The sequence below is a fragment of the Chinchilla lanigera genome, unplaced genomic scaffold (genome assembly GCF_000276665.1).
Source record: "Chinchilla lanigera isolate Chin_1 unplaced genomic scaffold, ChiLan1.0 scaffold00023, whole genome shotgun sequence".
NCBI lineage: Eukaryota > Metazoa > Chordata > Mammalia > Rodentia > Chinchillidae > Chinchilla > Chinchilla lanigera.
Window position 1 is genome coordinate 28,120,402 of NW_004955424.1, and position 26,089 is coordinate 28,146,490.

General features: G+C 42.1%; 2 protein-coding genes across 7 annotated transcripts in view; one reads left to right on the forward strand and one right to left on the reverse strand.

Moving 5' to 3' along the window:
* The window catches only part of Rtn4 (reticulon 4), a gene marked incomplete in the record, with an annotated part of 64,493 nt that extends 59,056 nt beyond the window's left edge, over nucleotides 1–5,437 (forward strand). Inside the window, 4 exon segments of the mRNA XM_013514627.1 lie at nucleotides 3,213–3,282; nucleotides 3,772–3,818; nucleotides 3,964–4,022; nucleotides 4,465–5,437. Of these exon segments, the coding sequence (XP_013370081.1) occupies nucleotides 3,213–3,282; nucleotides 3,772–3,818; nucleotides 3,964–4,022; nucleotides 4,465–4,507 (219 nt within the window).
* The window catches only part of Eml6 (echinoderm microtubule associated protein like 6), a 336,360-nt gene continuing 315,156 nt past the window's right edge, over nucleotides 4,886–26,089 (reverse strand). For 2 of the 6 annotated variants that reach the window (XM_013514624.1, XM_013514622.1), the window contains 14 exons: nucleotides 24,501–24,630; nucleotides 22,453–22,551; nucleotides 21,850–21,870; nucleotides 21,313–21,486; nucleotides 17,429–17,637; nucleotides 16,488–16,645; nucleotides 15,599–15,713; nucleotides 14,030–14,218; nucleotides 12,525–12,697; nucleotides 11,981–12,143; nucleotides 10,336–10,439; nucleotides 9,479–9,632; nucleotides 8,997–9,097; nucleotides 4,886–7,448 (listed from right to left, as the gene is read on the reverse strand). In XM_013514624.1, coding sequence (XP_013370078.1) covers nucleotides 7,424–7,448; nucleotides 8,997–9,097; nucleotides 9,479–9,632; nucleotides 10,336–10,439; nucleotides 11,981–12,143; nucleotides 12,525–12,697; nucleotides 14,030–14,218; nucleotides 15,599–15,713; nucleotides 16,488–16,645; nucleotides 17,429–17,637; nucleotides 21,313–21,486; nucleotides 21,850–21,870; nucleotides 22,453–22,551; nucleotides 24,501–24,630 — 1,815 coding nt within the window. In that variant the 3' untranslated portion in view covers nucleotides 4,886–7,423. Of the gene's footprint in view, nucleotides 7,449–8,996; nucleotides 9,098–9,478; nucleotides 9,633–10,335; nucleotides 10,440–11,980; nucleotides 12,144–12,524; nucleotides 12,698–14,029; nucleotides 14,219–15,598; nucleotides 15,714–16,487; nucleotides 16,646–17,428; nucleotides 17,638–21,312; nucleotides 21,487–21,849; nucleotides 21,871–22,452; nucleotides 22,552–24,500; nucleotides 24,631–26,089 lie in introns of those variants that run through there. The other 4 variants (XM_013514625.1, XM_013514623.1, XR_001234170.1 and 1 more) reach the window with 3 other exon arrangements.

Below are 26,089 nucleotides of genomic sequence, written 5' to 3' on the forward strand. Positions count from 1 at the left end.
TAATTTTACTTACTGAGGGGTAAGACCAGAGGTTTTTCAGCACAGGTTCTGTGTTTCGGGAATATGGGTTTGGGTGATAGAGTAGATTTTATGTTAGTTCTGTGACCTTCCATGCAAAATTAATATTACTTATAAGAAAATGTCTCAGTATAACTGCCTGATGCGCAACTATAATGTTCTGGAATATAATCTTATATCTGAAAGCAAGCAAAACAGGCTGAGAAATAGCTGACCCCAAAGAGTTTTAAAATCTAGTGTTCAGGCTTTTATGCAGCTTTTAATGAACACATTTGGCAGTTTCATGTCAGGTTTCTTTATTTTTCTGGAAAATTAGAAGGGAAACAGGATGGGGATGTAAAGACAAAATAGTACTAACCTAATGAGTAAGGTGTCAGAAAGGACACATTTTTATTGTTGAGGAATAAAGAAAAAAATTTATATGGTCAGAACTGCAGGAGTAATTTCTAAAATTTTGTTACACATCCTTCATTTTCCTTAAATCATAACTGCAGTGGTTTTAATCAGGTGTATTATACACAGTTTAATTCCCTTATTTCCTTGAAAGAAAGGCGACAAGACATGGCTGGCCTTCTCTTTCAGTATTCCTTGGATCTCATTACACTTTTGGACCTCTTTGCTCTGCTCTGATTACTGCTCAAAGAAGAGATGAACTGTAGTGTCCAGAGTTGTTATGTTTGACTATTTATGTTGCTAAGTATTTATAGTAGAATGCCACAGAATTTGTAGGTCCAACGTGCTTCTTTAAGGTGCTGTTTATTGAACTTTTTTCTGCCTCATTATGTTAGCATCACATTGGTGATGAATTCCCACTGATAAGGATTACTCTGTAGTACTGAACCAATGGTAACCTGTTAGTACTCCATAGTAATTCACTCGGTGGTGAACCTTTGTACAGCACATGTGCTGCAGTGGCTGTTCATATCATTGAACACTCTGAAAGCTTTACCATCAGTGCTCTGTAAATAGCTTTTAGAGCAGAGCAGGTTCTAAAGTCAGATGAACCTGAGATCAGTGACTGGTTGTCCCTTCTATAGAGAAAATAGTATTTAACTTTCAGGGTTAACACATTCCTGCCGGCTTGAACCACCATGACTATCCTATGCCTCCTGATGGTGGTTCAAGCTGGTGGGAATGTAACATGTTCAAATCATACCTGCTGGCCAAGCAAGACATAGGAATTATGGCCCTGTCGTGAATGTGTTAGTAGTGAGGCATGACTCCGCAGTGTATGTGAAGCACAGCAGCTGTCAAAGAGTGAACCTTTTGAAAAGGTTCTAATGTTATTCTGGAACAGTTCTGTGCAAATGCTAGAGTGCTGATTCCTAGTGCCATGCCCTTCTGTTTTGATGGTGGTGTCTTGTCTGGAAACCTCTAAGCGTTTTTGTTTTGGGTCCACAGAATGTTAAATTTTCATCAAATGAAACTCATTTAAAACTTATGTGGCAGCACATAACAGTGTAAATTTCACTTCTTAAAAGGGGAAAATTTGGCATCACTGGACTAGAACACTTGCATGACTACAATGCATGCAGCTGGGTTGTGGGTCCCCCAGAGGGAGAATGCCCAGGTGCTGCCTTCACCCAGCCTTCCTCATGCATCAGTTTACTTTGCTGGCCCCAAGGATGTTTGAGGCCTCCCTCTGTTCTCTTTACCTCTGGAGAGCCTGACTTCTAAGAAGAGCATTCACAGAGAGGCTAGTAACATTTGAACCCTTTGGATGGCCCAGGTGAGATGTTTGGGCTTCTCCTTGTGGGTCTGTAATGCAGCCTTGTTGCTGACTATAATGATCAAACTAGGAATTACTTTCAGCTTGTGTCTGCTCTCTGAATTCTGTTACAGTAAGGGTATCTTTTATGGCTGAAGCAGTTTCTTTAAAAATATGGAAAGATGACTCTTCCTTTTGGACTTGAGCACTCTAATGGATGAAAATAGGAAAGAATGAGATAGAAACCCTATGAGGCCCATAAAGCCTAAAATGTTTACTATCTGGCTGTTTAACAGGAAAGTCTGCGGATTCCTGCTCTAGATGATGGAGCTCTTACTCTGCTCTCCTCCTCTTCATTTGTGCTGTTGCTGTCCCCCTGAATAATAACTGTAGTTGGTGGCCTCAGGGTGATATGTTTGTTACCTACTGAATAGGTCAGAGTGATTGTCAGACACAGGAAGGAAACAAGCCTTTGTGATGTGAGCATATCATTGAGCCTTCCTGATGTCGTGAAGTTTTAGAACTGGAAGAAAACTTTGAAATCTTAATCATTCATGAATAAAGTATGGAGAGGAAAACAAAAAAGAATTCTCAAAATGAAATCACTTTTTAGATGCAAAGGTTTTCCCAAACTGCTTCACTTAATGATTTTTTAAAAAAACTTAAAATTTGAAGCCAGGAGTAAAATAGGAGTGCTTAGTCAGTTCGTTACCATCTCCAGCACCTAAAAAGGATAGTCAAACCTTGCCCTGATGTTGGGAAGGTTATTAAAAGCCTCTCTGTGCTTTAGTGTCTGCATTTGTGGTAGTAATGATAACAGAAGCTCTTGTAAAGTAGAGGGATAAGTTTATATTTACAAGCATTTAAAGTAGTGTCTAGCACATAGCTATATTCATGTTTGTTAAATAAAGGCAGTGATTAAAAGAATAATTATTTTTATTATTTTGTTAATAGGTATAAAAGTTTTATTAATAGGTATAAAAGTTGGAGGTGTCCTTCCCAGGGTTTACACTGGCCCTTAAACAATACATCATTGGACAGATGGTACCTAAAACCTAGTTTCTCTCATGAATAATAATAGGGCAGGAAGTACCTACCAGATGCCAAAGATATTGATGTCTAAATAATTCAACGCATATGCCTGCAAACATTTGTGTTGTTACCTGTACTTTAAGATCAGTTTAATAGTTAATTCTCATAAGCCCTTCTTTGTCTTCCCGTTTAAAAGCTAGATTGAAGAATTTGCACCTTTCCAACCTTAGGAGAAACAGATAAACTACGTATTTGATAATGTAGTCTTAAGAAAAGGAGCAAATCCTGTGATTGGTTTAGTCCAGATTCTGAAATTTTGAAGTAAGATTGGTGACTAAGTAATTGAATTACTTTACTCAGTCCTTAAGGTAGATTTGCTTTTAGATAAATGCTTTTTGGGGAATGCTTAATTAAGTGACTTTACGTAAATATTCTTTATGATGTTTTCTTATAGTTTGCAGTGTTGATGTGGGTATTTACCTATGTTGGTGCCTTGTTCAATGGTCTGACGCTACTGATTTTGGGTAAGTCTGTAAAACCATTGGAATGAAAAATTGTAGAATATGGTTTGTGTAGGGGACGTAGAAACATTTTAGTGGAGTATATTCTTATCCTGTAACAAAAATAGGGTGTGAATTTGAGGTTGTGATCTCTTAAGTAGCTAATACTGAATCTCCAGTTTATTGAAATGCTACTTTAATTCCTGAAGACTGCTCCAGCTACAGTGATAAACCAGAAAATGAGTGACCATGCCTCATTGTAGAGCAGTAAATCTGATCAGAGGTGCCTGTATTTTAAAAAAAGTTCTGTGATATGATTTGAAGTGAGGGCATAGTTCCTTAACTCATTCCTCTGTAGTGATCCTCAGCAGGTGTGTTCAGAAGATCCTAATGATTCATTCATAAGGGACACAGTATTCCCTGGCTGTTACCTGGAATGTTGCCAGTTTGATAGGTTAGTGTTCATCACCTAAATCGTACCTTTTAAAAAAAGGTTTGTATTTTCTTTTTCAGCTCTGATTTCACTCTTCAGTGTTCCTGTTATTTATGAACGGCATCAGGTAATTTAACTGCTGATTTCAGAATATGTTGCTTATGAGAAACCATGAGAAATAGTTTTAATTATTTAATTTATTGGCTTATAATAATGCTTAATATGATTCTTAGCAATGTTAATTTTCTAATAATTTCTTCATTTCCTTTCAGGCACAAATAGACCATTATTTGGGACTCGCAAATAAGAATGTTAAAGATGCTATGGCTAAGTAAGTTAATCTGCACCTTTTTTTTTAATCTGCAACTTTTTTGAACCAAGGATGAAGTGTACTGGATTTTAATAGTGCAGTATTTTCATACAAGCATAATGAATAATAAATCTCTATCAAACCAGAACATGTTGGCAAAAGATTATTTTCTTAACATTTGGATCATCACTGTCTAGCTTTAAACAGTACCTTAAATACACACAGTAAAACTAATTTGTGAGGTAAAGATGACAAAATTATAGTGTGTAATTTGGCACTTTTAGGACTTCTTTTCTTGGGCGGAGGGTAGGTACCAGGAGTCATACTCAAGACTGTGCATTTACCAGGCCAGGGCTGTGCTGAGCTGCGCTGCTGAGCTATATCCCTGGCCCAGGACTTCATTTCTTGTATAAGCAAAATAACAGTATTTACACTGACATTTTTACCCCTCTTTCATTTGTAGAATCCAAGCAAAAATCCCTGGATTGAAGCGCAAAGCGGAATGAAAAAGCCCAATATAGTTAACACAGTTCATCTACAAAGGGGATCATTTGATTACATGGTGGGGAGGGTCGGGGAAGAATGAAGCCTTGACATTGCAGTGCTATTTCACAAATCTTTATTTTTAGCAATGCACTGTTTGAGAAAAAATTACCTTTCTTGACTGCCATGTGTTTTTCATTTTGAGTATTGTAAGCTGCTATGTATGGATTTAAATTGTAATCATGTTTTCCTATATGAGGCACTGGTGAATAAAAAGTGGTCTAAGAAAGCTGTATATTACACTTCGTTAGTCTTGCTGTATTTTGGGAAGTTACAGAGAAGGTAGAGCGGAAGAAAACCCTTTTCACAGTTTGTGTGCTGTGTATGGTCTGTGTAGATTGATGCAGATTTTCTGAAATGAAATGTTTAGACAAGATCATACCACTAAGGCAGAAGTAAAAGGGTTTGCCTCTCTGGTAATGTTCTAGGTGTTTCGTGAATTTTACTGTTATATTAATTGCCAATATAAGTAAATATAGATGATATATATCTATATATAGTTTCACAAGCTTAGACCTTTACCTTCCAGCTGCCCCACCATGCTTGATATTTCAGTCATTGGTTATATTGTGTAGTTACAAAACACATAAGCTAGAAAAAGAAAGTGTATTTCTAGGAGCATTACCATGTTTTCATCATGAAACAATGCCACATTGAATTCCAGTACAAACTTCATTGCACAAACTTATTGTAGTTAATTTTGTCACAGACTCAATCTATGGACTGAATCTAATGCTTTCAAAAATATTATTTGCAAATATTAAACATTGTTATGCAAGAAATTATAAACTGAAGACTTAAGCCATTGTGGTTTCAGCTGTATTGAACTAAATCTGTGGAATGCATTGTGAACTGTAAAAGCAAAGTATCAATAAAGCTTATAGTGTTAAAAATGTGTTTGGTATTTTGTTTTCATGAAGGTATAGCAGATTAAAGTGGACACAGGAAAGACTGCATCAGTCAGTGAGTGGTAACTTGTGTTTTCAGAAAGGTTTTCAGAAAATAAAACAAAAATCAAAATGTTTATGTAAACAAATTTATTTGACACATACTAAAATGTTTTTAAATTTTTTGTAATTTGATGACTGAAAATAAATTCATGCACCAATATTTTAACATAAAGTACAGTGCAGGATTTATGAATAGACATAAAGTTATACCATATAAATGTTTACAAATAAGATTTAAGAAGTATTCTTGACAGACAGACACTGTTGCTCTTTTAAATATATGTATTTGTACATAGCATTGATCAGTTCATTGTTCACCCAAATGGTTATTTCAGTGTAAGATCTGGTCAGAAAGGTCGTTAGTACACTGTAGGTGGACATGGTCATCACTCAGCATCACCAGTCACATAGTTACAGAAAACAGAATTAGGACTCGGACTCTACTGCAGGCCCAGCAATCTGTTAGTGGGTCGATGTAAGGCATTAATAAATTGGTGTATAAAAATAGCTTAATGAGTAATCCATTTAGAATGCTGAAGTACTTCTGTGGTAAATGTTAATCTACTCTTTAATTGAAAATGCTTCCTTTCACCTTTTCTCTAAGCTGACAACTGCATATAGCCAGGAAGTCAAGTTTCAGGGTATCAGTGCACTACCCAGCAGGACTAGTTGGCATCTGTCCTCAGAGCCACTGTTCCTCACCAGTGAGTATTGTCAGCCCTACCCTGCAGTCAGTGGTTGACTACATGTAAGATTTTAGGGGCTTTTTGGGCTGGCTTGGTATCACATTGTCCAAGTCATAGTCCGTTATACAGTTTAACTCTGAGGGACTGAAAGCTAAATTATTTTTGCTTTATACTTCTGGTTTATTCTTCTTGGGTTTAGGAATTTGTCCCACCGGGGTTTTTTTGTTTGTTTTAAATCTAGACCTAGATAGTTGACCTGATGAAATTAATGAAGTCAGATCAACCCCACTTTGGGGGTCGTAAGCCAAGGTACAGCCTTCAGTCATCTCATTTTTAACAAGAAAAGTCCACACATCCATTTGGATGTAGCTGACAGTTTCTTCTTCCGTTTTGTAGCAGTGGTTTGTTTTTATTTGATTTCTATTTTGGATGTATGCAGGTTTGGCACTAATACAGTGAAAATCCAATCTACTCCCTGCCAAACTTAAGTTTCTTTGCTGCTCACCTTCCTTACAACCACAGTTTCCCAAGCAGGTAACTGGTGTCTCTTATTTAGAAAGTCTTGACATGGATACAGGACATGGGTGGCAGACTGTGAATCAGCCAAGGGTCCTGTGGCCCTCCTCAGTTGTGAAGTTTTAGCACCATATGTAGAAAGGAGATAACTTGTGGGAGGTGAATACCAGCCCACACAACTGGACACTTGCAAAGGCACTTAATGGATACAGAACTGCAAATGAAACATTAAACAATTAAGTTTCTCAACTTATCTATACATGGCTCATTTGGTTTTGAAAGCTAAGTGTAGAGAACAGCTATCAATATTTCTAGTACTTCGGTGCATATAACTGAAGTCTTGTTCAGCTTGTAAAAATGAACATTCTTGAAATACATAGAAACAATAGCAAAACATCTTTTGTAAAAGTTTTGATGCAAATTAAAAGCTACATACTGGTAGGGTAACTGAGGCTTTAACTTTTGTCAGTGGGCTACATCATCAGATAGGATTTGTCAGTGTAGTAAGCATGTATAGTTTTTAGTCTCAGAAACAGGCAAGTAGTCTTAACATTTTACAACTTGCTTCCTCCAAGAGTTCAGATCATGAGAGCAGTCATACAAACCTCACCAACATTTGGAGTATGTGCGTCCCTGCAGCATGGTAGGTATTTCCCAGCAGCTGGTGGCAAGGTGGCCTCAGCACGTGCTGGGGTGGTAGCAGCAGTAAATAAGAGGTTTCTGGTACTTACAGACACCGCCACACAAATACACTGAAAAATTAGACCAAAACAGTCATTTTTGTATGGTTGCACATTATACCTTTGTCCAGTGGCCAAAAATCTTGGTGAGTGCTCATAAATCAAGGTCAGGTGATACATTTTTATTTCAAAGTAAATCAGGGATCTTGCCACACCAGTTTAAGGTTTATGCTCTCTTTAAAAGTTTTTGGTTTTCATTTAGCGTTGCTCTTTCAGGAGCTTGTGTGTGCTGAGTGGTCAGTGAGGGCTTTTGGCAGTCTGACGTCACTCTCACTGCTGAAAAGGTTTTATCAGTACCACTTGAGTCAGACAAGCCTGTAGGTTCAGCACAGAGCCAGGGGTCATGAAACACTCCTAGGCCTTCAAGGGCGTCTAGGCCCTACATATTTAAGATTACTTCTGAATCTTACGTAGTAAACATCACCTTCTATCTCCCTCATTTAGGTCTTTTATTTCTATCTTGTTCACAATTTGGCTGACGCACTTTGAGCAGTTGTTTACACTCTAGAGTGAGCTGCTGTGCTATCTCAAGGGTTTTAAGTGCCAGCAGCGGTTGGCACAGCCAACTGCAGAAGGGTGCTCCCCGGCAGGGCTTGGTACCAAGTTCTGTGCAGTGCTTTTAGCTAAAATTTTTTATAGGTGCCTTTTCCACAATCTTAAACCACCAAAAATATCAGAATGCACCTATTTCTATGTTTCTTATCTTAGACTGAACAGAAACCAGTATTTGTGCTGCAGTGACATCAGTGTAGAGAAACTGAGTTAGAATAACCTAGAGCTGTCCCTCCACATGGAGATACACCCTTGGTGGAGGGATAGAAAAAGGCTAGCTACTGAAGTGCTGCTGAGGTGGTTGGAACCTGTGGATCTGGTGGGTAAGGGTTCCTGTGATACTGGCTTCTCAGCCATGCCTTACACAGAATGATGTGCAGATCTCACACTGAGGTCAAAAGCTGTCCTAGGTTGTGGTGAAAGTAGCTAGTTGAGGGTCTCCTGCCACCAAGTGTGGGGCCTCATTGCATTATTTCTTAGCTGATCTTACGTCAAACTGCGCTAGTACTTGCTTGTTTTTTAGGGTAAGCAAAGCTCAGTACTAGTGATATTTTAAAATTTCTGTGTTGTAATATTAATTATGCATCTTAAGGACATTAGTGGTCACTTGGGAGTTCTTGAAAAGACATGAATACATTTCCATTCTAATCTCCTTCCTAATGATGCCCTTGGTTGTCAAGAGCACCTAAAATCAGCCATCTTGGGTCTCTCACCCCTTTGCCTCCCCCGCAACAATGCCCAGAATAGCTGTTACATGACCTTGACTTCTCACTGATCCCAGGACAGCTCTAGTGGTAACATAGGCCAAGCTTTGAGAGTCACCAGAAACTTAATGCCTTATACTCAGAAAGTCCCTGCATTCATTAAGACTCATGGGGTTTCTCCTTTACTGTCCCACATTAGCCCATACCCCTGTCCCTGGCAGAGCCTGACCCAGAGGACCCTTGAAGTGGGGAAGGCCAGGAGGCCAGGCCTTGGTCATCAGAATCAGAACAGTCCAGTTAGTACCTGCAGTCATCTCCTCCAGTGCTGACCACATACTTGTCATCATAAGAGAAACGGATATTCGTCACATGAGCCGAGTGACCAAAGTAACGCTTATGTTTCGCCTGTAAGCAGAAGCAAATGGAGATAGCTGAGAGACTGCTTCTCTCAGAATTCACAGAACACACCCAGGACTCAAGAGTACTTCCAAGGCTCAGATCCTCTCCTCCCAGAAACTTCCTCACTTGGGATTCCCATTTGGTCTGGACATCGGTAAGCTAGCTTTCCAGCCTCTCATTCTGCCCAGCTTGTGGCCATTTTATCTATTCCCTTCTCTGACTTTCCAGAGGGATATGAAAAGATTCGTCATTGCCACATTTCCACAGGGCTGGGACAAGATTCTTAGGTCTTTCAGAGGTCCATCTAGTGCGGCCACTCTTTCCCCCACCCTATATAAAAGGAGAGAGCCTGGAGGCAGTGCAGGGATCTTACTCAGGAAAACTTACAAATTTTTCTGTGCATGGAAAATCAAAGAGCTTCACCAGCCCAAAATCATCTCCTGTGACAATGTTCAGGCCAGCATGGGTCACACATGCACAGTTGACATCAGCCTTGTCTGCATTTCGCGGCCAGATTCCAATGACTTCGTCTCCCAGGATGCTGTTCCAACAGGAAGAAGTGTTAGGAAGACATGAGAAAGTTTCCTGTGGTCAGTCATCCCCTTCCATGGGTAGATGGGAGACAGGGATTTTTGCTAATTCAGTATGGTTATGTGGTGATTCTGTCATGGAAGCATCCTTCCTTTCCTCCTCTGTACAATTGTACCAGTTCATACTGACCTCCCCTACCTCAGTCCTCTGATACTCGAGAAAGAAAAGTTACCCCATCCTTGATTCCCTCTTTCCCATAGTGCTCTTGGATACATGACAGGGAAGAAGGAAGAGGGCTCCTGCAGACTCAAGGCTTGGTTAGTTTTATCCCTCAGTTTAGCCAGGCATTGTTTCTTACCCTGATGAATAGTAGTTCTAGCCTTCCCACTCCCTTCCCCTGGTGATGGGCTTCATTGTACACTTGGCATGGTCAAAAGCTGGGAGGTGGTTTCCTTTGAGCTTGATGAATGGGGTTAGGAACTTGCACAAGTGATTATATTAAAAGAGGGAATTTACATTTCAGAAGCCCAGATCAGATCAAGTCACTGGGCTAAATAAACCTCTGCCAACAGCCTCCCTCCCTCACTCCCATAAGGAAAAAAACAAAACAAAAAAAGCTCTATTTCTGTGCTGCTTCAGGCCTTGGCCATCAAGAGCCTTGGGACAGCAAACTCCCTGTTCCTTCTTCCTCAAAATATGTTTTCTTCAGTCACCTTGTCCAGGAAGCCCAGGTGATCTTCTCAATGACCATGGCTTCGGTTACCTGCTTCCCCAGGGGGACCTCATGGACCTGGCGTTTATAGGCTCCTGTTGACACCTGCAAGTAGAAAGGAGCCCATGTATCAACTTCCTTTCTTAATGCAAAAGACTCCCCTTTGGGGTGCCATTTTCCAGAACCTAGTCATTGCCTCTGTGTCCCTGTGCCTTTTCTCCAAACTTAAGCTTGGCTCCAAGCTGCAAAGTCCAGGGCCAGCCCACAGCAAAATCCACAGAGCAGGGTGTTTTCCACTCTTTCTTTTGCTGTTCTCCAAAGTCCTAAGGCAGTGGTTCTCCAAGTGTGGTTCCTGACCGTCATCTGGAAACTCTTGGCCCAATTCCAGATCTACCACGCCAGACCCTTGAGGGTGGGACTTAAAAATCTGTTCTAGTAAAGCCTCCAGGTAACTGAGGTACACTGCAGAGAAGCAAGAATGTGGGGTACAGAGTAAGGCAAGCTTTCTCAGGGATAGCAGCCAGTGAGGATGATTTCAGAAGTCTGTAGTGACTCATTTTTCCGGAAGTCTCCAGAGGAACTTTTTCCAGTCAGGAACATTTGTCAGCAAATGGCAACTGCCTACATCCTCAGCTCCCTTGCTACACAGTGCCTCTGCCCAAGCCACCCTGGCTTTCCTTCTGCTCTTGGATAAGCCAAGGTCGTTTCCACCTTAGGCCTTCAGTGCAGATGGGTGGAGCAGTATTCCCCCTGCCCCTCTTGGTTAGCTAACCCCTACAAGTCCTAGTCCTCAGCTTAAATAACAGTTGTTTAGAGAGGAAACACATCTGTATCCAGCACCTTGTTAAATACTCCCTGGCACGCTGTACTTTGCCTTCTCCATGCTGTCACAATTCGTAATCGTGTATATATTTTGTGATTGTTTAATGCCTGCCTTCTCCATGATAGAGCGAGCTCCAGGAAGAACCAAGCCTGTTTTGCCCATCTAAAAGCTTAGCATAGTGCTGGTTCAGTAATTATTTGATGAATAAAGGAATGCACCCTTTCTCTCCTCACAGTGAATATTCAACTCTAAGCTCACAAATGAACAACTTTTGTTGAGTGTTGGAGCTGTCAGGCCCAAAGGTGAGATCTGTCTCCATGCCCCCTCACAGGTTGGCTCCCCTGTGACCCAGTGATGGGCTCATAATCGAAGCCCACTGTCTGGAGTCCAGACAGTGGAGGGGCTACTCTGGCTGGCAAAATTTGGAGGTGAGTAAGAAGTGCATAGCCAGCTGGGCATGGTGGCGAACACCTGTAATCCCAGCACTCAGGAAGCTGAGGTAGGAGGATTGCCACAAGTTCGAGGTCAGCTGGGCCATACAGAGTTCAAGGCCATCCTGAACTGCACAGTGAGACCATCTCAAAAAAAAAAAAACCTAGAAATTACGAAGCTTTGAAGGGAGGTTAACAGTGATTAGAACATGTTTCCCTTTTTCCTTTTTATTGAAAAATAACTACATTTGAAAATTCTACTTTCTTAAATTCTCTAAGCCTCCATTTCTCTATTTATAAAACAGGCAGACTATAGAAGTAAGCACTCAAGTAACATACGACATTATTATTATTATTATTGATTGCCCAATATAAATGAAACCTAAGCATACCTGAATGTATTTGCTATCTGCAGAAAAATCCATCTGAATGACAAAGCTTGGGATATCTTTGCAGTAGCCAATGCGGTTCAGACTTGTGCCCTGAGTCAGGTCATAGAAGTCAACTGTGTGCTCAGAAGAACCAACAGCTAGGAATCGGTTGTCTGGGCTGATTCTAGAAAAAGCAATCCAAGAGCAGGGTCCATAAGGATGCAGTTGGGGCTGGTCAGGCATGAAGGCTGCTCTATGACAGGCCTCCCAGGCCCAAAGATAGTGAGACCCTCCATGTAACTCATACATAGCTTCTCCCTTCATTGTATGGAATTCAACAGCTTTTCTGAATCAAATCCCAGAGAAGGAAATGATGGGTGCAGCCTTGTGTAAGATGACATCTTACTTTTATTACAGTGTTGAGGAAGTTAGCAAAGAATTAAATATGTGATTCCAACTTTCACAGTTGATTTGTGAAACTGACCCAACTCCTTTATTCTAGCCATGGCCCATTTGGCATGGGACCCATTTGTCTCCTCTGTGTCCAGATTACCTATTTACATACCTGATATCTTGGATGGCAGATTTTCGGTCTCTTTTTTTCCCCCAAATTTTTAAGCTGTTCACCAACAAGATGACAAACTCTCCATTTTTCATGCCAATGGCCACCATCTCCCCGTCAGGGCTGTAAGCTGCACACCTGGCTGCATGGCCCAGGTTCACCTTGTTTAGCAGCTTCTACATTGACACAAAGAAAGTCACCTAAGCCTAGGTCTCCTCAGCGGATCCCAGGGAAGACCAGCTCCCTGCAGAGTAGTCAGCTGCCCTTGCTGCTGTGGTAGACTGGCACACCTCATGCTTCTCAGATTGAAAGTGGGCAGTATCTTGTGGTAAGAGCAGCTTGGGGGCAGCGTGTTTTAGTGCTGAGTTTGACAAACTATGAAAAAGGGGTTAGGTAGGTCATATGGACTCTGTCATAACAATCCAACTCCTGTAGCACAAAAGCAGTGTGTACACAAATCGGTGTGGTTTCACTTGTACGAACAGGCTAAAGCCATATTTGGGCCTTGAGCCCTAGACTGCCAACCTCCTGCTTATGGGAAAGAATTTAAGGTTTTAGCATCTGCTAGCTCAAATTCTGCCTCTTGGGTGTGTCACTTAATAGCTGGGGGGCTGGGCTTCAGGCCAGCTCTTCTCAGTTTTCTCATTTGTAACATTAACAAGCGTCATGAACTATGTGGCACACACTGAAGTAGGTGTTTGGTTAAAAAATGATAGCTGTTAATAAAATACTGAATTTAAGAGTATAGCAACCACATTGCAGTTTCTTTGACTGCAATTCTTTGACTTCTACACTAAAAATAGGACTAAAACATTTACTAGTGGGGGCTGGGTATTTAGCTCAGTGGCACAGCGCCTGCCTGACAAGTGAGAGGATGTGAGTTCAATTCCTGGTACCGGAAAAAAACCAAAAAAACAAAAAACAAAACATTTACTAGCAATTTTGAAATAAAATAAAATATTTTAATTATTAAAACAAGTATTTATTGTGGACTAGATCAGACTTTAAGCTTGGTAACATTCTTTTCCTCTAGACTATCTTGCTATTTTACATTTTTATCTCAAGTGAACTTTAAAATTGTTTTACCAAGCTCTAAGGGAAACCTTGTGATTTTGATGGAAGTACATTAATGTGTTTGGGAACACTTGATACTTTAAATCATAATTAATTGTTTAGGTTTTGTGGGCTCAATGAAATTATTTCTGTACTATAAAACTTCATAGATGAGTATGCAGCTAAAAGATAGACTGCATGCTAGGGGACTTCTTTTATCATTAGGCTTTCTAACTTAATTGTTCTCATGTGGCTAACCTTTTCCCCCCATCCAAGTACTAGACAGGCCTAACCCTGCTTAGCTTCTGAGATCAGACAAGATCAGGAGCATTCAGGGTGGTATGGCCGTAGACGTGGCTGACCTTTTCCAAGCTGTATCTCTAGCTTGACAACGACCCACTCTTTACTTAGTTCCTGCTGCTGCAAGGCCTCTGAGGCAGGCAGTGGCCCCTAACCTTGTCAGCCAGGTCCCAGATCCGGGCTGTGCCGTCATTGCTGGCAGAGATGAAGATGTCCTTGAAGGGGTGTGTGGCCAGGCCCCAAATCTCTCCTTCCATGTGTCCATCAATCAGGATGTTGGAAGCAGCATTTTTTTCACCAACTTCAATTATTTCTCCATCCTTGGTTCCTACTAAAATTTTTCCCTGTTGTAACCAAAATGCTATTAGAAAAAGGACAACTGTATGATTTTATTCATATGCGGTACCTAGAGTGGTCAAATTCATAGACAGAAAGCAGAATGAGGGTGACCAGGGGCTGGAGGGGGAGAAAAGGGGCTAGTTTTTAATGCGGACAGAGTTTCAGCAGATGAAACAAAGTTCTGTGTACGGATGCTGGTGATGGCTGTACAACAATGTGAATATACTTAATGTCACCAAACTGTATGCTTAAAAATGGTTGACATGTAAATTTCATATTATGTATATTTTGCCACACTTTTTAAAAAAACAACATCAGAGAAACTTGGGAAAGTGGCTTTGCTGTTTGGTATTAGAATAGGAAGAGCTGAGAGGTGACTGTTAACTAAACCATCCATCTATAAGTGATCTCCACCTTTTTGCTCTGCCTTTTCTCCATTAACTATGTTGGTTGGGAGCTGGAGCAGAGCCCCCACCATCCAGCTTCTGCTAGAACATTTCAGGGACTTCCAGCTCACAACAGAGGGGAGCAGTCAATTTCTGTTCCTGGACAGCGTAAACACTAAATTCTTCCACTAAACAAGGATATGTTTCCTGATAATGTCCAGGTTCTAAGGCTACTTCTGCTTCCATCTCCCATAATCACCCCTTCAGATGATTGTCACTTAACTATTTGAAAATAATATTCCTAATTTCAATGTACCTGGACTCCAAAGGCAAGTTTGCCTTTCTTTATGGAGAACATCTAGAGAGCAAATTCTCAGGCTGATACCAATTAAAAAATATAAATGCATGATATTAAATAGAGGTTAGAGGATTTGTTTTCAAGTGCGCTGAATCTCCTGGGGGTAATTTAAAGAGGAAAAGAAGAGAAGGAAATCCCTGAGTTTCTGATCTGATAGCTCAGTTGCTTTTGGCCCTCAATCAAGGTATGAGTTGGAAACCAATGGCCTTGAGTCAGTTTGTTGGCTCTTACTCTTCCCCTGTTTATTGAATAATTCCTCATTTTATAGGAACATGATCCATAATGATAGCTAACATCTCTGAATGATTACGTAGTGTCAGGTAAATGAAGACACTGTCATGTGTGATACATGCAATCCTCAGAGCAACTGCACAGCAACTCCAGTTGCGGGACACAGAAAGGTAAAGAAACACACTCAGGTACACATGGGCAGCTCTCCCTGGGGAGTCATAGCTTACACAAGTCTGTCTTAACTCTGCTAAGATACCTTCACTACAGTGTAAGTCACACTTTGGAGACTTGCTGTAAGGCTTACATCAACCAGCATGGGGGAAGTGGATGTCTGAAAGGCTCTCTGGGGCCCCCACCCGCTTCCCTCGGCCTGGTCAGTGGGCAGCTCAGGAAGGGCTGGCTGTCCTCACTTTGCCTCGGCACACAGAGCGCACGCACTCCACCAGCTGCCCTGTCTCCAGCTGAAAGGCCCGGCAGCGCTTCATCTCCTGGTCCCACAGTTTCACAGCACCTCCTTCTTTGGTCCTAAAAAAAGCATAAATCACTCAGCTATTATCCTTGTCCTAAAACTTCCTCCTGACCCCTCCCCACCCCAGTCATCAAGATCATGGCCACCCAGGCCCAGCAGGATGGACTCTGCGTATGGCCCCTTCTTAGGCCCCCCTGATGAGCAATTACAACCCCTAGACCTTTCAGATTTCCTCAAGTGCCTTCAAATGTTACTATCTTTGGAGGAAAGAAAGTGTAATTCTGAAAGACTACATTTCATTAGACTTCTGAGAATATTTCTCCTGTCTTCATGCATCATTGCTATCTTTCTTGCTGTCCCACTGGAACTTCTGTCATACACACACACACACACACACACACACACACACACACACACACAGAGTACAGGTTCAACCCAGGGCCTTGCAAATGCTAGACAACTCTACCACTGAGCTATATCCATCCCTTTTTATTTTTTCAGACAGGGTCTTTCTAAGGTGCCCAAGCTGGTTAAGAGGTTTGAACTTGCAAATCTTCTGCTTCAGTTTCTTGAGTAGCTGGGATGATAGGCATGTACCACTGCACACCAAAACCTCTGAGGTTTTTAAGACTATCAGTAACCACTTTTCTACTTTTCTCTTTCAAAGTTTTGGGCCTATGGCCCTTTTGGAGACATGGCAGACTCATCTCCCCAAAGCAGAAAAGATAGGAAAATGACAATCTGCATTTTCCCCACTTTACAGATGCTTTTGTCACTTTCTCCTAAGACATTCACACAGGACAAGTTATCCTCAAGGTGCTTCCGCTTACGGCCGCTCTTTGCCTCCAGTCACGATGAGTCCATCCCGAAGTGTAGTATACATTGTAAACACAGGGCCTGTGTGAGCCTTGGCCACCAACCGGATGAGAAAGTGGTCCTTCCAGACATAGACATCTCCATTGATGGCACCCGTGAAAGTGAGGTTATTCTGCAAAGAGACATCTTCCACATGAGGAACTCACTCACGAGGGTCCCTTCTCAGCTACCCCTCCTTTATTAAGAGGACAAGATGTGGATAGTCAATTTGATCTTCTGCATCGATCAAAGCAGTAAAATTTGCGGAAAAGTCACAGAAATTGTGAGACTGTCACCTAGCTTTGAACTTTACCCTTTTTAGTTGGTTTGGGCATTTTACTTCCTCACAGAGTGCAGCTCTGCACAAATAGGCATGTGCCCCTGGTGACTGCAGGGCAGGGGCAGGGGTGGGCTCCATTCGGAAAGGGAGCTTCCTATGGCTCATCTATAAGGTGGATAAAGCCTCACTAGAGGACCAAGTGCTGAATGTGTTCCAAACTGTACTCAAGGGAGCTTCCATTGGCTGAGGGACCCTGTGGCCCACTTACAAGTGTGGGGGGAGGGTAACTGGGTGATTTGCAGAGCAGGAAGGCTGGAAAGAAATTGTTCCCAGTATCGTTGGTGGTTACCTAACCCCAGGTCTACTGGGCTTGGATATCAGGGTCTGCTCTGGAATCACTTGCCATGGTGGGGGCAGGGCGGGGTTCCTCTTTCTTATCACCATCTTGACTGGAAAAAGATGGGGTAAATACACTCTACTCACCCATATGGGCTAAGGAAGTATGGATTGCTAAGAAGCCAGTAGAGGAGGTAATGTGAAAATGGTTTTATTTTCAGCTTCTTGGCCAAACTCCCACCCCCATGCCCATGCCTAGGGTTCAGGGTACCCTGTGGGGAAGCATCTGCTGGAACTCACAGCACCGAAGGCCACGGACAGCATCGTCTGCATCTTGGCAGCCTCCATGGATCCGATGACCCCTTTCTTGTAAAGCAGGGCACTGCCTGCCAAAGTCCAGAACTTCATGTGTTTGACTCCAACGGACACGAACTGCGTGTCAGAGTCAGGGCGAAATTCTACCACAAATATGCGCTCCAGATGACCTCCTCGACTGGCAACCTTGGCACCTGTGTGGGAGAAGGGTCCAGTGAGGCTGGGCCTCTCATGCTGCACAGGCCAGGGTAGGGTGCTGGGCCCAGGCCAGGCCCCCATCCCAGGTGGCCCAGGCATGTCTCAGTGTGCCTGCTTCTTCAACAGCGCTCTCTCCCCATGGACACTACCCCCAAAGGCGGGGAGACAGTGTCCGGGAAGTATCCAGAGCAGCAGGAGCTGGTAACAGAACCTCACCCACCCACACAGGTGTCTGTGAAAAGAGCAGAAAAGGATGGCCCAGGAGACGGGTGCTTCCAAATATGGAGAACAGCAGAATCACTTAAGGTCACCGCATCTCCCTGCTCCAGTACAGCTACAGAATTCATCTCCCTCCCAGGATGTCACTGGGGACTTACGTTCCTTTCAACACCTTCTATTTTCTTATTCTCTCCAATATTCTCTGTGCTTATTTTCTTAAAAAGAAAATTATCTGCATCTCTTTTCATTTGGCTTAACATATCTACTTTCCCCTCCTTGATCCACTTTTCATTATCTCCCAAGTTTCATTTAAACTTAATCTTAATTAAATCCCAGCTCCACCATTTACTTGTCGAATGTCTTTGGACAAGTTATATCACTCCTCTGCCTCAGTTCCTCAGCTGTAAGCTGGGATAGTGATCGCTCCTATTTCACAGGGTGCGAACAAGATGAGACTTCACGCGAGTGGACTCTCAGGCAGGGCCGTGCGGCGAACGCGCTGTAGTGACTGCATCACCGTCACCCTTCATGCCCCTTGGCCTCTGGTCTGCATTTTATTTTATTTTATTTTATTTTATTTATTTATTTATTTATTTATTTATTTATTTATTTATTTATTTATTTATGTCTTTTTGAACAGAGTCTCATTATGCAGTGCAGGCTGGCCTTGAGCTCACTTTATAGCCCAGGCTGGTCTTGAACTCTAAACGATCCTCCTGCCTCAGCCTCCCAAGTGCTGGGATTACAGGTGTGCGCCACCACACCCAGCTTGCTCTGCATTTTAAAGCTGTCTTTTTTTGTGTGTCATTGTTTTTAGACCTTACATTTTTATTTTAAACTTTTATTTTTTTTTCAAGTTTAACTTATTCTCAATATTCTAACTCCAATTTCCTTCTCCACCTCCCCTCTTTTTATTATTTATGCAAATCTTTTTCATTTTATATTTAAATTTTTTTTTATAATGGATCCCTAGTAGAATGGTGGTGGTGAGTTTTAAACAAAGCTCAGCCTGTAGCTTCCCCTCTGGTGATCCCTAAAGGAACCCTTCCCAGGGGAAGCTGGGGAGACCCACTTCGTCACCTCTCCTAGCTGTTTTTTTCTCTGGCAGCTGGAATCTTGAGATACTGTAATGATATCTCACCACCTACAGCAGTGATGGCGAACCTTTTAGAGCTTTCATTGATAACAAAGAGCCCAGGGCAGAACATGTGCCATAGGTTTCCACCGTTGACCTAGAACACAAGTTTTAAAACCCATGGCTACCATAAACAAAGTTAAAAGTCAAAGAACAGACTGGGAAAAAGCATTTGCTACTTATAAGAGTAAAAAAAATTATCAATAATTTATGTAGAACAAATCATAAGCAAAACAACCTCCCATGCCCATCAGAAGAAATATTTCAGGTAAATTAGTGAAGAAGAAATGCAAATGGCCAATGAAGAGATGGAAAGAGAGTCAGTATCACTAGTTATAGGGACAATGTAAAGTAAAAATTGGATGCATATTTTTATTAAGCCACCATTTGTTTTTCCCATGCTTTAATCTCATGAATACTTCCAACTGTGGACACCTGTCTCCTTTTTTGCATTTGCTTCTAGTCTGCTCAGAACAAATTATGTAAGCATATGTAGAATCTGACAAGACATATTTTATGTAATAAGTTTATTTTAAATTCTAGGTTATCATCTACACACACACACATACACACACACATTCCCCAAAATGATCCTTCAACAAATAAGGAAAGTATTCACATGCTCTGTAAGGTAACAAAAAGTATATAAATCTCCCCAAACAAATGATATTTATCTGTAAGCAGAACTTCAAATAAAGGAAAAGACACACTAAGGAAAGGAAAGAGAGGTCTTGTTCACAGTCAACTGGGAAGAGGTGGGGGCTGGTGGTGGCCTGCTATATGTTATCATGGGCTCACAAGCCTCCTGTACAGATTGGCTCCAACAATTACCATAGAAGAACATTATCGAAGAGCAGGCTTCTCTTTTCCTGGGGAGCCTATTTAAAGGCCTGGCTCCTCCAACTGGAAGAGGCCTGGGTGAGCAAGAGTCTGTGGTGAGGCAGGGCCAGAGCCAGTGCGGTCTGGAGGGAGTGAGGGGCAGGAACCTGAACTAAAGAAGATAGGCTGTGTGCAGGGCTGCATTTAACTTTCACCCCAGGGTCTGGAACTAGAGTCAACACGATATAAGAAAGGCATTGCAAAGCCAGCTGTACCTCTACCAAGAAAGGGCTTTGTAATAACAGTTTTCCAACAGTGAGTGGGCTCCTTGGGGAGTGGCAGGGGCCACATCACTGCAAGTATCTAGGCAGAGGATAGAACAAAGCCTATCATGAAGAATTTCTCCATTGGATCAATCCTGAGTGGCATCAAAGTATTCCAGTCCTTTCAACTCTAGGATGTCTAAAGTTAACATGCTAGATTGTTCATCTGAGCTGAGGCTAAGCGGATCTGCAGGTCACATGCTATTATAAGGAACAGAATCAGTACTTCAGAGATAGATCATGGGGCTACTTGAGAAAACACGTTGGTGAAAACCAAATGAGAAAGTGCAGTTTTCTAGAAGTACTGTGGATCTAGCTCCCCTAGATGGAATATAATAAGTCTCATCCGTGATACCAATAAAGCATCCACCTCTTTCTCTAATGGGGGCTCAGGAAGGTTTGGCACTTTCCTCCTAATGGACCTCTCTTTGCAGGCCTTCTATGACCTCTCCACAGGAAGATGAGGTAATAATAAGACTCCAGAGCCCTGTAATGGAGAAGTGCCACCTCTCCATTTGCCTGCTCAGTGCGTCCCAGATACTATGAGACAGACCTATTATGGCTTCACTAATTGGACCTACTTAGCAGTAGCAAGCCAAGGATATACTCAGAAAATTGCACATCTTTAATTGTAAGACTACCATAAATTTAGTAGCAGCTGGTGTGTGTGTGTGTGCATGTGCGTGTGTGTGTGTGTAGGTGGGTGGTGTGTGTGTTGGAGGAGGAGAACAGAAAAATCTGTTAAATATGAACTTTAACTACAAGATGAATCCTTCTTTCAAAAAGTTCAAATATAAAAATATTTTATACATTAAAATTTGCTTCTGAGAGCAAAGCAATAGTCACCCCAGGTCCTATAAGGCAGCAACCAAGGCAAGAAAACTATAGCAGCACCTGGGAGCCTGCAGAAAGAACACCTGGGGTAGGAGAGTTGTGGATACAGAAATGGGGAGGGGGAAGAGAGCTGCCAATGTCAACACTTCCCCCAAGTTTTCAAAGACCTTTTCTATGCAGCCCAGGGTTCCCAGACAGCTTGCGCCTGGGGGTAGTGGACATTTTGCAGTAGTACCTGAGGAGCAGTTTCTCCTTATGGTAGGCTTTAGAGTCTGGTTTCAGCCTAACCCATGCCACTGGCAGGCCCTCTGGAGGGAAGAGAAAAGCCCAGCACGGTTTACCTTCCTGCCATCGCCAGACAGTGATGGTATGTTCAGGGTCCACTCCCACGGCCACCAGGAGCTTTCCGGTGGCACTGAAGTTGATGTAATTCACTCCCTTGGAGTGGAAGCTCCGCAGCATGGAGAGAGTATGTTTGGTCATGGCGTCCCATATGTGGATTGAAGGTGTTGTTCCTGGGTGTGGGAAAGTACGACAGTGAACAGTGGAACATTGCAATGCCTGTGTTTATGTTAAAGTCTTCTTTAGACAAGTGTTAGGGGTATTACAGTTACTGGGCACAAGAGACTTATAATCTGACCTGATCAGAGAAAGACAATTGGGGGAAACTTGTTTTAAAGGCAAGTTTGTTGAAGGCAGAGCCCTATGGACATTTATGTCCAACATACACACACACACTTATGGAAGATTTTACACAAAGCAAACTGGTGAGGTCAATGGTTTGTATCTGCAATTCAGTCAGATACAATTAGAAAATATGATACATGACATGATTTTGCTGTGCAGATTTAAACTACTCACAGATGGAACAGCCTTACCTGGGGTTTCCATGATATCACCTGCATTGGATGGGCAATGGCAATGAAGAAGCATCAAGGGAAAACAACAGCTAAAATGAGTACATTTCTACTAGTGAAGCACTCAACACCAGCATCAGAAAGTTCCAAATTAAACTTAAAAATGGACATGGGTTCAATGAAAACAAGCAGGAAGATACTTTTATAAAAACTACCCTTAAAATGACAAAGTAAAAATAAAACAAATAAACAAACATTTCACAAATGTGAATCAGTTCACATTTGTCACACTGGCAGTTTCCTAGGATACAGAAGAGCCAGACATACATACTGCAATCTGCTCCTGCCAAGCACTATCACCAGCCTTAGGCCTCTTTGGGGTCTGAAAAATTATCTTCACAGTTTCACAGGGATGAAGACCAACCATTTATGGACTACCAGGTCTGGTCTGCCTTCATGGTTTCTCAGAATCACCAATCACTAGATGTGTCAATTTAAGTGACAGAGATACATTTAAAGCTCAAAAAAATCAACAATAAGAAAAGATAAATGTCAACAAACACTCCTGTCCCAATAATTGCTAACAAGTCATTATCCCTGCTCAACAGCTGCAAGTTCCCCTACCTATCTGGCTGGTGGCCACCACGTTTCTGTACTTGGGGTGCTGGTTCACTGTGAGGCAAAGGATGTCATCCGTGTGCTCCAGGTAGAAACTCTGGCTGCCTAGGAGAGATCACAGGAAAGTGAACAGCAGAAACTGAACACCTTCTGGGGTAACCCCAAAGGTGATGTGGACTCTTTGGAGATTCCTTTTAAAAGTGAGAGCTTAAAGCCCCCAGATTCCCACTTTCAAAATCAGCACTGGGGAGATTGGAGATATTTTTTTAATTCACATAGTCTCTTATAGGTCCAGAAGACCTGTTGTGCGTCACTGAATACATTCAAACTCCACCCCAATCTTTCTCACTACCATACCTAGGTCTGGAGAATACAAATACAAAAGCTTCCGGAGTCTGAAATGATGAAGTTCAAGGTTTCATCTTCCCAAGTGCACAGAACTGATGGCTTCTTAATGTCTGCTTCTGCTCAGGGCAGGGCGTGGGGTCTGGAAGTAATATTCTAAGCAAAATGGCACCACTTACTCATCAAAAGGGAAGTCTGTGTGTTATGGGTTAGCTCTAAACTGTCCCCCAAAAGTCATATGTTCAGAGGTGAAGACTCTGGAAGGTTATTGGATCATGGGGGTGCTATACTCATCAGTGGATTAATTTTACTGATGAGTTCATAGCTGCATGTGCTGTTAGGAAGTGAGGCCTGGTCAGAAGGGGTCCATCACTGGAGGGTGTGACCTGGAAAGGTATTTTCTCACTCCAGTTGCTGCTGCTCCTGCTGATCCAGCTGCTGCTGCTCTTGCTGCTCCAGCTGCTGCTCACCTCTCTTCTTCTTCTTCTTCTCCTCCCCACTTTCTGACCACCATGATGTGAGAAGCATTCCTACATGAGGCCTTTCCACCATGCTGTTTTTGCCTTGGAGACTGTCAACCATGGACTGAACCCACTGAAACTGTGAGCCAAAATAAACCTCTCCTCAAGTTTCAGGTGCTGAGTATTTTGTGCTAGTGATGGGAAAGTGGCTAATACACTGTAGAGTGAGAAATGCCTAGGAAATCCTTTTTAATCACTTTTATTCGCCAAGTAACAATCCACTTGGGCATCTGCATGGGATAGACCATGGCTTCATTCTCAAGGCTCTAATTCAACATATGCCAAGCAAAGTGGAAAAAAGGCTAAAAAATATTTTTATCATCTAACTGTAGCAAATGATTTTGCTGATTTCCAAAGTGACCACTATAAAAGCTTACTCAAATGCCAAGTAAAGAAAGGTGAATGATGGTGTTTATATACAAGTAAATAGCACATTGCTAGTACAGTACTATGTAGCTACAAAATTGAGAATGTATTAAAAATTCCAAAGTCTTCTTCCCCAATAGAGACACAAGTCAATATGTGCTTAATGATTTCACAGTCTAAGTCTATGCACGACAGCCACACCAAACTGAAAAGAAATATAAAAAATTTAAAAAGATTTTTAGATATGAATCAATAAGACAGACAAAATGTCATCATACTTAAATCTGGTGGTAAAAATGTGGATGTCTGTTAGCTTTTGGATGTTTCTTTTTGTTTGAAATATTTCTTTTTAACTTTTTTTTAATTGGAGCTGTCATGATATCAAAGAACACTTTGGGGTATTTCTGTTTATTGTTTATTATCATTCTCATTGTAAATATGACTCAAGAGTAAAAACAAAGAAAATTTGAAAGGTCCAAGCTGCTAAAAGAAGTGGTCACTATTATAAACTAAGGAGCAAATTTGCCCTCTGCTTTGTTTTTGGCTTTGGTCTCTGAGGAGTTTCTTTGTTCCCACACCTCGCTCTCAATGCTGGAGGATCTGATGATGGACAGCTCCCCTCTCAGCCTTAACCAAAGTCAGAATGGGCTCAGGGCAGAAAGAAAGAAGACTTTGACTCCTGAATCTGACTCCGACCATTTCCAGGACTAAATAGTACCAGCCTGGAAATGAGAGGAATGGCTTTAAAATGAAGGTTAAGCTCTACGGTATCTAAAGAGTGGGAAAACTAGGAGTGTTCAGAAGGCAGTTCCTCCCCACTACCTGTGGAGAGGTTCTGAACAATGCCAGCCGCAGCTGTGTGGAAGATGATGTCGGCACCGTCATTAAGGTAATGCAGGTTGTTGCGGCAGTCGAATCCTCTGTAGCCAAATACGTGGTCCAGAGCCAGCTCCTGTGCTCATACACACACAGATTAAAGCCACCTTCAGAGGAAGCAAGAGCAGGACAAATCCATGCTACATGAACAATCACAGATGCCATGGAAAGGGTGTGGCTGGGGAGGCTACCGTTCACTGAAGTGTTTTGCTTCTTGACTCGCTGAGGATAAAACACAGCCCTTTCTTTGGTTCCCTGAAATGCTAGGAGTAGCAGGCTGTCACACAGAAGTATAGTGGCTTTTAAGCCAAATTCAATTCCTGGTTCCTTTAGCTGAGCCAAACTCTACAGATTTGATGTCCTATAAAAGTTATCTAGAGGTTTCATGCCTGTGCCTGGGCAGGCGCTCTTGAGGTGACCTGAATGGCAGCTCAGACATTTGCTCTGATAAATACCCATCAATGAGGTGGAGATGGGCACAGCAGAATACCTGGCAAATGCCACTCTCATTCTGTTGGCTGGTACTTGTCCTACAGTTCCTGTACATTTGCATTTTCCCCCCAGCAACTAGATACTATTCTGGGTTCAGTCTTTCTCTTCTTCCTGTCTTGTCTATGACAGAGCAGCAGCTAACTCATATCAGTTCTTAATTCTGTTCAACAACACACATGTACTGGGGAGCTCTTCCATGCCTGGCACTCTGCCTGTTGGTGGGACATAAGGTCAACAGAATGTGGGTCCCTCTTTTTTAGTTTCTTTAATTCTTGCCTTTATACTCTTCAAAGCTTGCCAATTACAAACATCAGATTAATTCTCTTAAAATACCATGAAATCTCGACTCAAAATCATTCACCACTTTTTTTTTTTAAATTTTTTTTCTAGTACCGGGAATCAAACTCATGACCTTGTGCTTGCCAGGCAGGCACTGTGCCACTGAGCTAAATCCCCAGCCCCAATTCACCACATTTCAGTGCTCCTGGGATAAAGACCAAACTCCTAAGTCTGTATGGTGAGCCCCTTCCCACATTCCACTCTCTCTCACTTCTTGGGTAAGCAGACTCATCTACTTCATCCACACATCATAAGGTTTCATATGTTTATGATTTTGCTTTTTAAAAAATATCTCTCAGCTGGCACCTGCCTATAATTCCAGTATTCTGAAAGACTGAGTCAGTAGGATCACAAATTCAAGCCCAGCCTGGGTAACTTAGCAATTTATTAAGATTGTCTCAAAAATTTTTTTTTAAATGTTGAGACGTGGCCCCATGTGAAGGCCCTGAGTTTAGTCCTGAGTATGGCCATAAAACCAGAACAAACACAAAATATCTCTCATCTGGAAAGCGCTTCTCCTTTCAGCTTGTTGAGTCTCCACCCACCCCTCAAACTCCCTTTAAGGGGCTTCCCAGAAACTGTGTGCTTAGCATGTGACTCTGCTCCTGAACTGAGTGGACAGCTGACCAGGACCTTGGAACTGGGGACACTGGTAGGCTGACCTGTTTACTTTGCTGAGGAGATCTGAACCCTGAGAGGTGCCC